At 41.2% G+C, this 15,833-nt stretch overlaps 1 protein-coding gene across 1 annotated transcript in view; it reads left to right on the top strand.

The window, feature by feature from the left end:
• Window positions 1-10,977: 10,977 nt before the first annotated feature.
• Window positions 10,978-15,833, top strand: part of iglon5 (IgLON family member 5) — a 93,274-nt gene continuing 88,418 nt past the window's right edge. Inside the window, exon 1 of the mRNA XM_044208374.1 lies at window positions 10,978-11,814. Within this exon, the coding sequence (XP_044064309.1) occupies window positions 11,754-11,814 (61 nt within the window). The 5' untranslated portion in view covers window positions 10,978-11,753. The remainder of the gene's footprint in view (window positions 11,815-15,833) is intronic.

A 15,833-nucleotide genomic window follows, 5' to 3' on the forward strand; every position in this document is an offset into this window, starting at 1 on the left:
TTAGTTTGTCTAAACAAGCGGCCAGCTATTTTAGAGAATGACTTAACCTTTAAAAAAAAAAGAAACTATATATTGTGACCACCTTTTAGAAATTTACATCTTCATTACAAATAAATGACCTTGGGGCTGAGTGCCCCAGACAGGGTAGGGAAGTCAGAAAGTAAGAGATGGACAAATTTTCTTGACACTAAGAATTTAACAATAAAAACACCTTTATCCTTTCACTTAATGATTTTGTCAATGAAAACATGTTTCCAGAGAAGGTGGCCTTTTTTTCTTAACAGGTGGCACACTGCCATGGTCCTGATGCCAAAGTAGATTACCCTAAAGGTGATGCAAGTTTGCAAATGCATGATAATGAAATTCACACTGAGTTGCAAATCTGTTTGCTTCTGTTTGCTGACCTGTCATTACAACTCCATCAAACAAGACAAAGCATCCAATCACAGCATCCATTTTTGCTACAAACTGTTTCATATAATTTGAGCAATGATGTTACAGTTTAAAAAGTACAACCTGAAACTTAGAATTCTGATTAAATATGATCAATGTGTATTGAGCAGAGAGATATTTTGGGAGGTCATGAGATGCAGGGCAACAGGGATGGACAAGTTGAGAAGCTGGGTGATGCATCATTGATTGGCACTCTCATAGAGCCAGAACAGATTCCACATCAACACTGAGGAGTTCGATTCAGAGCATATTGACACATGTTCCCTCGTGCTTGGGAAGGGGAGGATGTGTTTAATTAATGGGCAAAACAAGGGGTAGGCCAATATGTTAAGAGAATTAAGCAGGGGCAGGGCAGAGGGGATGGGTAAAATTGTGACTGTCACTGTAGAGAAGATTGGCAATGTCTGCACTCAATACATTAATTAGAAGTGTGTAGTGTGTGATAATCACACAGAGATGTTGATGACAGTACTACTTTGATTAATGATTTTACCGAGAATCAGTCCAAGCGCAAAGCAAATGCGCCAGAGCCGTGACATTAACAACATTGCATATCCGTTGTACGACTGTTTAAATGTGTATTGATGGACCATGGTAAATGGGTTAAGAGACAGCCAGCGAAATGAATGGCAGCGCCATAAACAATCAAACATTTAATTGTACATTCCATTCCACTTAGCAACTCGGTTGGCTGAAAATAATCAATTTTAAAAGCCACTGAGTTAAGTCTCAGGAGTGTGAATTCTCTTTTTGGATAAATTTAATGCGCTGTAGACTTATCACCATCATGTTGAAACCCTTAATACTTCAACTGTGCACAAAAATGATTGCATTTCTCAAACTCCCTCTCTGTATCTCCCTTCACCTCTCAATTCCATCTCTTATTTTCCTCTCTTCCTTTCTCTCCAAGCATTACAAACACAGCAGAAATCTTCTGAGAAAATACAACATGGCACAGATTGATTTTAGGTCTCTGCTAATACATTGGAGACACATTGTACGGATGTTGCTGAACATTGAGGGGCAATGGATAAATCTACCAGTATATGCTTGTCTGATTGCACTTCACAAACAGCTGACTGTATCTTATTTTTCTGCGGTACTTTGGTGAACATCTGAATTAAATAATGAAATGTTTTTTAAATCTACAATGTATATATGTTTACATACATCTCTGGTTGTCAATCCAAAGGCTGCTTATCAATTCTCTTACATTTTTCCATCATTCAGACATCCAACACTGCAGTACTTGTTCAGGGGAAAAAATGTTTCCAAGCAACTACTGCAACAGCTTACTGAGAGACAACTATCAAAGAGACAGAAATCACAACTCATTCGTGTGCAGGGCCATTTAGCTGCTTCTCTAACAGAGTTTGAGGGTTAAGTTGAAGGAATCAATATCTGCCCTCTCCCATACTTGTATGGTTGTTTGTTATACAATGAAGCAGTACTGAAGTTAATGGTACAAAACAAGTGAGTGCATGTTTAGCGTGCCTTTGTAGTGTTGAAAGCCTGATTCATCATTCAGGGGATGTTTACATAGGATGTTCAGGACTACAAGCATTTTCCAGTTGCAGAAATCATCTCTTTGGTTGAATTAAACAGAGCCAGGAGACATATTTAAAATTTAGGTTTTCATGTTTTTGTAAGGCCCCAAGAGGTAGTCACATATGGATTCTGTCAGAATACTTTAGACCAGTATTTGCAAGACACTGAATTTTTCAGTAAGCCATGAACAGAAGTTAATATACTTACACATTAAGCAAGTTTTCCTTCTACTCTGAAACACTTTCATGTGTTGCTAAGCACTTAGCAGAAGGATGGATTCATTCTTTCTGTCCACTCATGCATCTTTTATTCTGATGTTCAAGGATTATACCATTTTTTTTTGCAACCTTCAGTCTGTTTACTACATTTGATCTGAAAAGTTTGCTGCAGGAACATGATCACATGTAGTAGGGGCTCAGACTCCAGATACAAACTCTAATCTATACTCTGATCTCCTTCATGGAAGTGAGACATTCAACACGCCCTTACACCACACCACACACTACTTCCTGAGTAACACCTAACGTTAATCGTTTGGTCTGGAATCATACAACATGGACCTAATTACTAGGGAAACTGGGCTGGCAGTATTTAAGTGGTTTTAGAGCTAAAGTACCAGTGACAAATTTGGGTGACACACTGATTTCTTGAGAATTAGTTACTCAGGGTTCTATTTTAGGCCCACTGTTTACTTTTCTCTTTTATGTTTTAAAATATATCTTTTCGTAACATATATCTATCAAAGCATACAAGACAGCCCACTGTGTTATCAGCCACTCTTTAACTTTAGCTGTAGAAAATGTAATGGTAAACATTATCTGACTGATGTTCTGCTATTATTGCTACAAATGCGAGCTCAATTATATCCAGACTGATTAATTTCCAGTGTGGAATTTATACATGTGAAGTCAGTGTCACATCAAGCAAAAATAATCAATTACACAACATTAATAATATATCATATTCTTTACTAAATGTCAGAATATTACTGGATATTTCTCAAAAACTAAATAAACAAAAAACATGTTGCTCTTGGAGGCTTTTGAAAAAGTTGTTTTGGAAACAAGTGGCCCAGGATATAGTCATCATGGTTTCACAGCTGTTTCGTTTTTATGAAACAGTTTTATGGGAAGAAATCTCTTCGGGCCTCAAAGCATCACGCGACTTGCATGTGCAACTTGTGATTTTGCCCACTCTGCCAAAATCCCCACAGTTCAGCTCCATCCCCGGGGGCACCGTTCTTTGGCTCTGCCCAGTCGACAAATGTGATTATTCTGCTGCCGGTGTTTGTATAACTAAAATTACAATCTGCAGTACATGTAGGCCTTCTGTACACATGTTAATGAAGCAGTCAGAGTTAATAAACATGGTTGCTGCCTTCTACAAACATGTGGTTTAGAGATGTTAACTGCAGCACTGCAGCTGTTAAAATATAAGGTATTCAAATGTTTTCTTTTATGATAGATGTGAATGCTGAATAATTTGTAGACATGAAAATGAAATACTTTGAGTGTGGATCAGTATACTTTGTCACAACCATCCTGATTGTTTGGTAATCTGTCTTCATAGTACTGTCTATCAGTGATAATACACTGTTAGCTGCCAACATAATATCTTATACATGGCACCAATTCTGCAGCACAGAATGCTTAGCAATGCCAGCCACATCCAATCAAGACATTGTTCCACAACTCTGCAGAGGTTACCAAGTAAGAGGACAGAGCAAAGGAGCTCCATTTGTAATGAGTCGCAGTGGAATGCAGAGCAGGTTAGATAGAGAACGAGATAGAGAAGGAGAAAAAAAAGCAAAAGACGAAGCAGGATAGGACTGGATGAGGTTGTGAGAGCGGATCGCAGGATTGTGTCAATGATAAGAGATGGCGAAATCAATTTGGGACAAAATGAGAAAGATTGATTTGGGAGTGAAACAAAGAAAATAGTGATAAGGGCAGGTATGGGAGGAAGGAGGGAGTGAGAAGGAGGGAAAAATGGACTGGTGACAGAAAAAGAGATATCACTTATAGGTGACTGGATATGACAGACTGACAAAATTGTGAAAAAGCACTAAAACTGCACATAAAATACTTTATGTGCACACATTTAATGTGTCAACCAAGGATTTTTTACTACAGCTTTATAATTTTCCAAAGTTTATTTTTCATTCTTTCGATTTTTTTCCCATTTAAGTTTAGTTTCAGCTGAAGCTGATTTTATCTTTTTTACCTTATAGTCTGTAGATCTGAAGCACTGCCATCGCATTTGTTAATCTATTTATTCACTTTCTTACTTACAAACTCAAAGTAAGATTATTTGTCCCCAGTGGTTGTTTGGATGAATGAGAAAGTCCACAGAAGAGGAAGCAGCATCATCCACTCGCCTCCTCATGGCAGAGCTGCTGAAATGTGTGGGCTGCTTCATGTATTTAACACTGTGCGCCCTTGTTTGGTTTTTAATTTTCTTAACCATAAGAATCTTGGTGAGGCAGTTAATGGAATTGTTCTGAAGATCCCAGATGGCTAAATAGTTTATCACACTGGAATTATTAATACATTTATTAATAATACATTATGATTGAGTATAATACGTTATTATATTGTTATTATGAATATTGTTGAAAGTTGTACCATATATTTCTATTTAAAAAATTACTAATTTAAACACGTGGTCCTTATTTTTGACACAAACCCACCACCATACTTTGACCTTGGCTGACGGTCACACTGTCCGACATGAGTGCATTTGTGAATCAGCTAAATTCATTATTGCAAACGTTAGTACAGTCTGTCAGTTTGTCTATCTGTCTCCCTGGCCCTTGCTCTCTCTCTCCTTCACTCATCCATTTACTGTCTTTTTACACCTCAGGCAAAAAGCGAGGTTGCTATTCTCATTAACCTCCCTGCCTCTCTCCAGCTCACCTCAGGCCAGCCCCACCTTAAGCTGCACTCATTACTGCTGAATCAAGCTGGGGAGACGGAAATTGAAGCTGGGAAGCAGAGAAAGTACGAAGGGGATAGACAAATAGTCGGCTGGAGAGGAAGACTGTCATAATGGGTGACAGAGAGGGAAATAAAAGGAGGAAAGAGACAACAACTGGAAACAAAAAAAATCAAAGAAATGCAGTGAAAGGGAGTGATTCACTTTAGTGTGGTTAAATGAAAAAAGGACAAAAGAGACAGATGACAGGGGCAGAGAATCCATTAGGGAACTCGGGAGTGGTTAAGATGATATGTGAGCCAGTCATAAGCATCCATGCTCAAAGCTTAAAACTATGGCACTTGGCATGATTATCCATGATAGATATCTACCTTCAGATACCAGTTATTCATCAATGCCACACTTTTGTTGGCTCCAAGACTACCAATTCAGGCTCGGAGCAAAGTGTTTCATGGCCTCTCCAATCTTTTCTAAGGATTCTGACTGGACTAATCTCAACCAAACTGCTTTTGTGGACCTTTCTGCGGCTGCCTTATGGCTGAGTCACAGTTCAATAATCCCTCCAAACGTATCATTGATTAATGAATTGCTGCTTAAAGTGCAACAGTTATGGATACAAATGGATGCAAAAGTACTCTTGATGATAATGAAGCACACAATTTTTCCTTCCCACCACGGAAAAATTCTGTTTTTTGCTGCCCATTTGTTTCAAGATCTATGGGATATGTGAATGATTAATGGCATAAGGACTGCTCTTGAAGTACTATCATTAAGAATTTTTTAATTAGTAGGGGATGGTTTGCGGAGTGAGACACAGCACTTATTCCCGGACTGAGGGAAAATGACAGAGCTCAGCAGCAAAGGCCTCCTCATGGCCTGAAGGCAACCAGCGGACGCTAACTAAGGAACTGATGTGACATGAAACATGACCAGCCGATCCGACATCAGTCTGCACTAATAAAGTAATTATACTGATGTTTTTTTGTGTCATTGTACTTCAGTAGCCCATGTCAGTGACTTGCATCTAAGTCAGAGTGTTTCAGTGATGGAAAAAATTTGGCGAAGTAAAGTGAACGAAAAATAGCAGTTGCATTTTGAAAGCCATAAAACAGAGAGAGAGAGAGAGAGAGAGAGCGTTAGGCAGCAGACATGATTAAATTCCATCATCTATTACAGCTCGGCTCGTGGCTTTGATCTGGCTTCAAGGCCGCACTCTCTGACGCGCTCAGGCTCCATTCACTTCTTAAAAGGTGACTCTCCCTGCACTGTTTCATCATTCATTTACTATCCATCATTCTCTGCCTATGGGGAAACACATCCATGTATATATGCCTGCGTGCGCCCACATACACTTACCCACACACTCATCCTTTGGTTAAAGCAATTAGCAGCCTTGACCAAGATGGAGTACATTTACATTTTGACCCTCTAAGGGAGAAACCTTCAGTTTTTTCTGTATTTTGACTTTTTCTTCTCTCCCTTTTCTTCGACTTCTCTCCATTTCCTCCATCTCTCTGCAGGCTCTCTTTGTCATCTCCTCTTCAGATTCAGATGCAGTTCCTCAATTTCAAGGTACTTTACAAGCGTGGCGTGTTGCGGCGGCAGCAATCAGCAGTGAAAACAATTGTGTGCTTAAAGTGGATATAACAACATCAACTTGTGAGGCGCTAACAGCAAGGGTTGTATCGGCGGTGGAAATGAACCAAATTAATAGGTTATGGTTAATAAATCAATTTTCCTGAATTACAAATGTGAGGCATGTTCCCACCTGACTTTTTCTCTCAGTTTGGAAAGTTTACTGGATGATGGAAAGGATGAAAACCAATTAAATTACAGCAGGTAGAGCTTTAATGTCAATCGACCTCTGTCATCTTCTTCTGACCCACCACTGCCCTCTTTTTCCTTCTCATCTTTTTCATATCGATCAAACATCCTAAACCCCAATCCGCTACCCTTTTTCCCACCGATCCAACTATAAATCTCCATCCATAATCCCCTACATGAATCTCCCATCCTATTCTCCTCTCCTTCCATCTGTACTCCTCCATTTCTCCAGGAGCAGGAGAGCTCACAATTTCCTCTCCAGCTTCTCCCTTTTTTTTCCCTCCTTCTTCCACATCTTCCTCTCTTGCTTTTCCCTCCCTTTCTTTCTGCTTCCTTGCATCTCTTGGGATAACATAACTCAGAAGACAAGCCTTCTGAGACCAAAGGCTCTCGCTCGCTCTCCCTCCGTCTCTCTCTCCTTCAATCCTTCTCAGTGGGGTTCTCAGAGGGACAGTGATTACAACCAAGTCACTGCCGCCTCTGCCATGCCAATTAATGTGGGGGGCTTAAAGACGGAGCAAGGGGAAAGAGGGAAAAAGTGCCCGTGCCCGCATCTCCATACATTACCATACTAAACAGGTTGGTGGGGTGTCTCAGCCCAACTGGTGGCTCTACAGCAGACACTTCAGGGACAGGTTCCCCCTGCCAGACATACTCCAAGTCAGTTATGTTTGCATAAACTGCCCCGCTCCTCAAACAAGCTCGGCGAGGTGTCCTTCTGTGTTTGTCCTTACAGTCAAGGTGCCAACATCTGACATTATAGTATGTGTCTGCTTTATACTATATATTAATTGGGTGTGAAATTACTGTCATTTCAGCCCAGGCACTCAAGGTGTCTCAGTGACTCTGATCGCAGGCGAGGTATAGTCTCAGGCATATACCCTTACTGCTCATTTGAGTATAAGCCTATACAGGCATACATATGTACACATATGCTACAATGCACCTTGCAGAATTTTAAATAGCTTGCTGCAAAGTGTGGTTAACTTACAATCCATCAAACTAACCTCACTGTTCCTCCCCCTGAAGACTGATGATGCACTCAGTGGCATTGTGGCCAGTCAATCACATTCTAGTATGCCTCATGACCCCATCATACATCAAACAACCCTGATCACTGTGACTCACCTCATACTCAAAGAAGCCATAGGAATTAAATAATCATTCTATTTTCTTAACTGCACCATGACAGCGCCATAAAGCTCAGTACAAGAAGGACTACAAGAAAATGGTCACTCACCGAAGTCATGAAAAATGCAGATAATGAGAGTGTAGCATTTCTGCAGCAATGATTGGGATTATTAAATCCATTTTTTTTACAATAACTGGTTGCTGCAGCTATGAGAACCTTCACTTAAGAAAGGTTAAGAAATTAAAGACTGAAGGTCAAAACAGAAAATATACAAAAGGTCAAAGCTCTAAGATGATTACTCTAATTAGTGTTACCTTCGAAGAAGATGAGGTCTCCCTCTCCAGAAAAAAGTCTCCTGCTCTTCTGTCAGTAAGAGGGCCTGGGAGAAGCTCTGAAAAAGCTCTAAGCCAAGTTTTCTCTGGCTCATCTTATATTACCATACCATTTTCTTTTAACAGACCTAAGAAGCTGTCCTGTCCATTGCTTTACATCCTCTTTAACCATTTCCCCAATACAAAGCCACTTGTTGCCACTTGTCAGCCCACATTTAAAATTACTGAGCAAGCACATACACACTAATTTCTAACCTCAAACATGTACTTTCCTACTATTGTCTAGTCACCTACTTTTTCTTTTCTCTATTTTATATTTCTTTTATCTATATTATAAGTGTCTTCCTCCAGCATGTAGTCTGAAATGAGGGTCCACTATCAATCTCTGTAAGTCATCTTACTGAGTTTCTGTGGGCCCTCCAAGTCTCCAGGAGCCCGCAAGTCCACCTCGATGCTCATATTAATGCTGCACATTGATGAAGGACTAATATGATTGTTCACGTTCTTCTAAGCAGAGTTGCCCTTTAAAACATTGCACCAAACGTAACAACCAAGATGTCTCAAAACTGAGCAGTCAGAAGATATAAAGAGTTAATAACTGGCTCTTATCCATTCCTGTTTATTTGGCTTCCTTTTTGCATAGCGGAAGGAAGTGGTGACCCGTTGTCTTCATATACAGTCTATTCTTTGCACCCAGTGCTTTTCCAGCCAACCATCAGCATTGATTAAGTGCAGAGAAGGAAGCTTCTTTAGGATATACTGTTAAAGTAGAGAACCACGGTAAGTAACATAACAGACACTCAAAGTAACAATGTTTATGTACATGTGAGCATGTTGTGTATCTACAGTAAGTGTTGCATGTGTAAATTTGTTTTTTGCCTTTAACTACAATGGAAAAAGCAACACCAGTTCCTTATTCTGATGCATGTCAGTCTTTCCAAAATTGAGAAATATTCCTCTGTCTCAGCCCCCCTCTAAGCCAGCTTCCACTGTGCTCAGGATGTCATACAGTATGATGGGAGCTGGCGAGGTCTGAGGGTAATTGGCTTTGTAAAATCTGAGTCAAAATGCAAATTTATGTCAACATTTTCGCAGGTGTTTCTACTTTTATTGAATAACTTGGAACAAACAAACTGCATTTTGTGTCAGGTCTATAAATAATATCCATGAGTAGATGGAAACCCAGCTGAATTACTGATTGCAATCATGAATACCATTAATGAAGCTTTTCTACTGCATATACAGTATCTCTTGTTTGGATCAGAGTTTTAGTGTCACGCAGAGGCAATGTTTCTATGCTAATGTGGAAGCTGTACAATAACTGTCCTGCGGCATTTCAGTGCAAATACTGTATGTCCAGATGAAGAGGAGGAGGAGGAGGGCATGCTGATTTGAGCAATAGTGTACCATACTGTGCTAGGCTTAATTGTTTTGTACAAACAATAGCATTTAGTTAAGGGTGTGGGAGCCATGTTGAATTGGGTTTCATCTAGCTATCTATTTATCTGTCGCTGTCATATCATCTGCAGTATCCATAAATCATACACTTTGCATCAGTTTGCTAAAAATCAGAAAGTAACATTCAAAAATAACACCCTAATGAGCCAGTGGTTAACATCATAAACATGACTGGCTCCTGATTCACTCCACTGTGTCAAATCTAATTAATAGTGAATAATAAGTATTTACAAACAAATCACACACTGTAAGTAACTAATGCTGGGCTTTGATTAGCTGAATATTAATCTGTCGTGGGTTTTCTTAGTGCTTGCCCATTCATCTTTCATCTGAGGCAGATATGCAGTCAGCTAATCCCCAACTGTATTTATTGTAATTCTGTCCAAATACCATAAATCAGCTAACGGTGCTTTATAACTTCTGCACTCAGCAGTAATAAAGCATTAATTGGTTATTCGGGGAATAAAGAAACAAGTGTATCAGTCAACAATAGAACAATACATCAGATAATATAAACATCATTGGCATACAGTAAATATTTCAAAATTGACCCAGTGGGCACTGCATGAGCTGTATGTTGTGTGTTTCTGACCATGGAGGTCTGCTGATATGATGCAATATGACCGTACTTAATGAACTGTCAAATGTTAGGGAAGTATGCATAAATTTGGCAAGTTTTCTGGGACTTTCACAGCTTCCTGTGTAGTAGCTGTGTCTGTCTTGGGCTTCTAGCTTTCACGCAAGATGATTAGCTCACCATGTGACTAGCCTTTTAAAGAAAATTAGATCTTCACTTTAGACAACTGCTTCTCACACTTCTAGTACCAGATGTAGTGCACAGACTAAGAGACTTACATGTTTATAAATGGTTCATTAGTACTTCTGCATAAAAGTCTTCCTACATGGGTTTATGTTGCCTGCCATTAAGTCAGCAGTGTGATTAAGTCAGATGGTGTGTTTTCTCCAGTGCTGTTACAATCTGCTCTAACATTCTACCCAGTCCACCCAGTCTACCCACAACTTCTATGTATGTGGGCACTTTTCTCACTGTCTTTACAGGCTTCTCCTCCTCTGATTTGACAATATTCATTTTCAGCAATTGAGCAACATCTGCTCATCAGCAGCACAACCTGTCATTCTAACTCGTTCTGTTCTGTTTCCATTCATCGTCTCCAAACGTCGCGCACCGAGCCCATATGGCTCCACCTGCCCCACACTCACCCCCGCCCCACCTCTGTCCCTGTAGTTATTATGCCTGCCTGTCCCCCAGTGGACTGTTTTCTCTGAGTACTGCAGCAACACCGAACCGGCCATAAATCACATTGCATTATCACCGCGCCGTGCTTCGCCTTGTGCTCTGCCCGCCCACCGCGCGCCTCTGATAGGCCGGTGAGGCTCCTTGGCCGGCCTCTCCGAGCGCCACATCGGTGCAATCGTAAATCCCGCCTCCTGACTTGGGGCCGGTGATTGGGAAATGGGCTCTCCTTGAACTGTCAATCATGCTCTTTCTTGTGCGCCTCGCATTCAGTGCTGCTCCCTGCGACGCGCTGAGTGTGGAGCGACGAGACGCGCTGCATACCAACAGAGACATACGGGAGCAGGCTAATTAAGGCTGAAGTGGCGACTTGCGACTGGTCAGGACGCACAGACCCCATCCTGTTCTCTGACAAAAAAACATATTTATGTCAAGTCATTGGACAGTTTCAATTTTACCTTTTCTTCCCATGCATTTTCTAAAATATTTCCTCTTTCCTTCAAGGCACTGAGAGCCAAACTAAGTGTCTAGGATATTTGTTTTTTCTGCTCTGATATTTTTCTGGTTGAGAGATTCCACACAGGAGAAGACAAACAGCCCTCTCCGTCTCTCTCTCCGACTGGGGTCATCAAAAGGAAAAGTCAAGTGGACAAGACTGATGTTTTCGTCCAGTCACATGTAGAAAGCGTTGGACGATTGCTGTTGACATTCATCCACTGGGTCGTTTTTTATATACATATTCCCTGCAACGGTAACATAAAAGGAGGAATAGGCATTTGGCTGCAAAAACAAGCAGAAAATCTATCAGAACTCCATCATGGGCTGCCCCCTCTTGCGGAACGCGTTTGCTGGTTTGATCCTGGTTCTGCTGTCGAAAGGTAAGTTCTTTCGAGCTACTTTAGTGATGTGTTGACGGTTCTGTGCTGCTGCGCCTCTACGCATACGTATCTTCGTCTTTCATTTTCTGAAGACGGTTGTGGAGGTGAATACTAATGATGAGGAGGGGGGCTCTACCTGCCTGGGAATCACGCGTGTCTGCTGTGCCACTGCGCTCCAGCTTTCCATTTGCTCACGCAGCGATATATACAAATGTAGAGAGAGAGGGATGCTGTGTGTGTGTGTGTGTGTGTGTGTACGCGCGCGCATGCGTCTGTCTGCGTGAGCGCGTGCACGTGAACGCAGCGCCAGGTTCATCTCCAAGTCCACTTCGTGGTTCAATGTAAGCAACGAGTGATGCATGTTAAGATGTTTATATGAAAAAAATAGACTCCCATCGCCAGTCTTCTGTGAACATTCCTTTACGTGACATGAATTGCCTGGTATCCCACGCACACGACGCACCACCAGTGCAAGGGGGGGGGGGATTGTGGGTGGTGGTGGTGGGGTTAACATAAGTAGAAGCAATGCAGAGAGACTCAGGAGATAAAGATAGTGTTTTGTTCTCTCTTCAAGACCAAGGTCGAGAGAGACACAGAGAGAAATAAATGGTGAAGGGTGGACAGTTGGGGGGCTGAGGGGGTCAAACATGCGCTGGGTAGTCAAGCCTACATTTCCTCTTTTATCACTGGCATAAACATCTTCCCACAGCTCAACAAAAGAGATAAACACACTTCATTCATCTGCTCTAAAAATCCTGCAGTTAAAACCTTTTACAGTGTCCAGATAACTTGCACAGCCAGAACATTCAGATTGCATTTTAAACTGCTTCATTGTGAATAACATAAATAGATACTGCTGTTATGTTGTTGTTGTCCACAGGGAACGCTGACAAGGGAACATTTAAAATCTTCTTGCATTTTTCATCATGTCATCCTCTAATATTCTAACCACGCTATGGGATGTCCCACCATGTATTAGTTGTGCGCAGCATGCTCACCATGTAGTCTAATTTCCCCCTGCCCATCTAGCATGAACACACACACACAGATACACACACCTGGCTCAATTAGTCCTGCCTTCGTCCTTTGGGAAATCAGTATATAAATAAATTACTCCGGCCTTTAATAACAATAATTGATGTGTCAGTGCAATAAGATGTGAGGTTAACAACCTGCAGATGCAGACGGGCTATAGCCTCCTGCTCCTGAGCTCCTTGTGGGCAGGGGAGCCCAGCTGGTCATGGTTGGCTTGCCACAGCAAGCCCCTTCTCCACACCAGGCAGAGAGCAGACGGACAGCCCTGCAGGACGTACACAGCACACAAACCAACCCTACAACCATACTGAGTCTCATTTCAGCTTTCAGCCCTCTGAATTTGTAACCTGTGGGTTTTTGGAATATGAAAGTATGACCAATCATGTAAGCCACAGTTGAGGAATGATTGGATATTGATGTGAGTTGTGCACATTGCAGCACATGTGAATCAGATTCATCTCGGAGAGGAATCCCGCCTGCTGCTGTGAGTTGCTGCAGGTCCACAACACGTCCGTCTTTTAAGGTAGAAAGCATGCATTATAAAGGAAGAACATGACTGTTAAAAGGGCACAGTCCACTGCTTGATAAATCATGCAGCAGTGGAATAATCCTTTTTATCTGTGCTCCAGAGAGTCGGCCCGGTGTGGTATGTGGTTGCTTAAATGCTTCACCATTGTTTAGCGGATTGTGTGTGAGTTATTATTGCCAGGTTAATGATGTATAAGAGAAATTTCTCTGAATGACTGTACAGTAATTTGTTCATCTGAAGATATTTCTTCCTCTTGATAGTGATTTTCACCCATTTAGCCACTTGACCTTATGCACGACAAATATTTATTAAGAGAGTGTCATTTTTATCTTTCATACCCTCAGAAACAGATAGTAAAATGTGTTTCAGACCTGTGCAATGGCATGCCAGCCAGGTTGAAAAAGGGCTTTTTCTATCCTGCAAAACACAATTAGGCTATTCAAAGGTTTCCTACTGGCTTGGCGTGCACAAACCAGTCCATGGGTGAGATGGCCAGCTCCTGGCATGCCATCATGCCTTTCCCTTCCACAGTTATTCTCCCTTTTTTTCCACTTAAAATGTCTGAGAACCATAATTCACTTGGATGGCCAAGTGCCCACTTATACATACAGTTAAAATATGTACATATTTCTGACATACAAGCTGTCTGCAATTAATCAAAACCTGTTTCATCTATGAGACCAGACACTGCGAGGCTTTGCTGTTTTCCCGATGATGGAGCATTAAGGCTGTGAATGTATCACACATACCTCCAATTAAACAATTTACCCTCCACTCAAAGGATTTCTCTTGTGACAGAAACTTGCAAGATCTGAATGAGAATAATGCTGTCATTGATTTAGTGAAAAGTGAAGATGACAAGAGAAATTGCTCTTGCTTACAGTGCTACATGGTCACAGCAGAGGATGTTTAAGGTTATACATTTCTGCCTTACAGATATCCATTAATGCAATTATTGCAAGAAATCCCACTTTCACACTGTACTGTATACTGTCCATATATGTCACTAATGTTCATATGGTCCAACAGATGGGTCTTCTCACCAACATGCACTGCTGTGATGGAGGTTCTGGTAAGAGGAAGTGTACAGGGCAGAAACACAGGTGAAAACAGACGGGGTCTCTTTGTAGCCCGCCATCGGTCTTGTTTCAGCAACATATGGGGGCCAAGTGGGGTCAATGCACATTGCACATGTTAGCATGTAGCCACCTTCCTTCTTCCCTGCCCCCTCACACACACACACACACACACACACACACACACACACACACACACACACACACACACACACTCGACTGGATCACCAGTGTTGGCTTGGAGATGAAGAGAAGGGAGATGCCAGCATCAACAGATGCCTTGCTCCTATTCTGGAGGGGCCTCTGCTTTTTCTCCCTCCCTTTGAAATCCATGGTTTCTGTGTGCTGTTGTTCTCCATGTTTGGCTTAGAAATGCTGTGCCATTTTGGCAGGCTTTATTTATCTGCAAGTGTGTGAGTGAGAGGGCCTGGATTTGGTCTCAAGAGCCTCAGGGACAAGGGTTGGAGGTTTAACCAGCCTGGAGTGGGTCTGTGGTCTGAATGTTTTTCCCTTGGGTTTCACTTTTTTTCTATTTCTCTTGCTGCTCTGTAGTGGCCTGTGGTGCTGTGCATCCAACATCTTCCACTGAATCTATTCCTCACACATAGTTGAGCCAAGATAGTACTGTAAGAAAATCCAGCTGTGTTTTGACCTAGGACTGGCAGAGACAGGTGCTGTGGTGGAAAATGAATAGATGAGTTCAGTGTTTTATGGTAACTAAATTTTAATTAATGGTTGAGGATTGATATATCAAGATTAAAACACCCTGATAAAGGCAGAATGTTTGGTGAATATAGCATGGTGTACTGGAGAAGAGTTGATTTTGATATATTCCAGTGTTGTTGTGTATAGCAAAGTTAGGAAGTGTTATTATGGTAAAGGAATCAGAGCGCAAGAACAAGTTTGAGATTTTCTAATCTTAAAGCAGCAGAAACATTTGGGAAATGTACCAGAAGTTACTGAAAAGAGTAAATACCACCACTGATGATTTAGTAGAATCACTTTAGAAATGAAACAGCTATTATACCATGACTTTAGCCTTCTGAGTACAGTGCAGCGAATCATGTCATACCTAGCAACCATTGACATTGTTTTTATTGGATTTCAGGTGTTAAAGATTCACATCAAGTACTGTGAAATACAATCAGTTCAGGTCAGTCTTTATTGTCCCGCAATGGACATTTGACTTGCAGAATGTCAAAAACAGAAACACCAAAGCAGTCATCAGTAAAACAGATTAAAAAACAGGAATATGATTTAGAAAGAGTAACAAACCATAAGTAAAAATACAATTGTAAGAATAGATTAAAACTGGTAAGACCAGCAAGTAAGAACAAGTTAAAAAAACAATAAGACAATAAGACAATGTCTTTTTGGTA

The sequence above is a fragment of the Siniperca chuatsi genome, linkage group LG9 (assembly GCF_020085105.1).
Source record: "Siniperca chuatsi isolate FFG_IHB_CAS linkage group LG9, ASM2008510v1, whole genome shotgun sequence".
Taxonomy (NCBI): Eukaryota; Metazoa; Chordata; class Actinopteri; order Centrarchiformes; family Sinipercidae; genus Siniperca; species Siniperca chuatsi.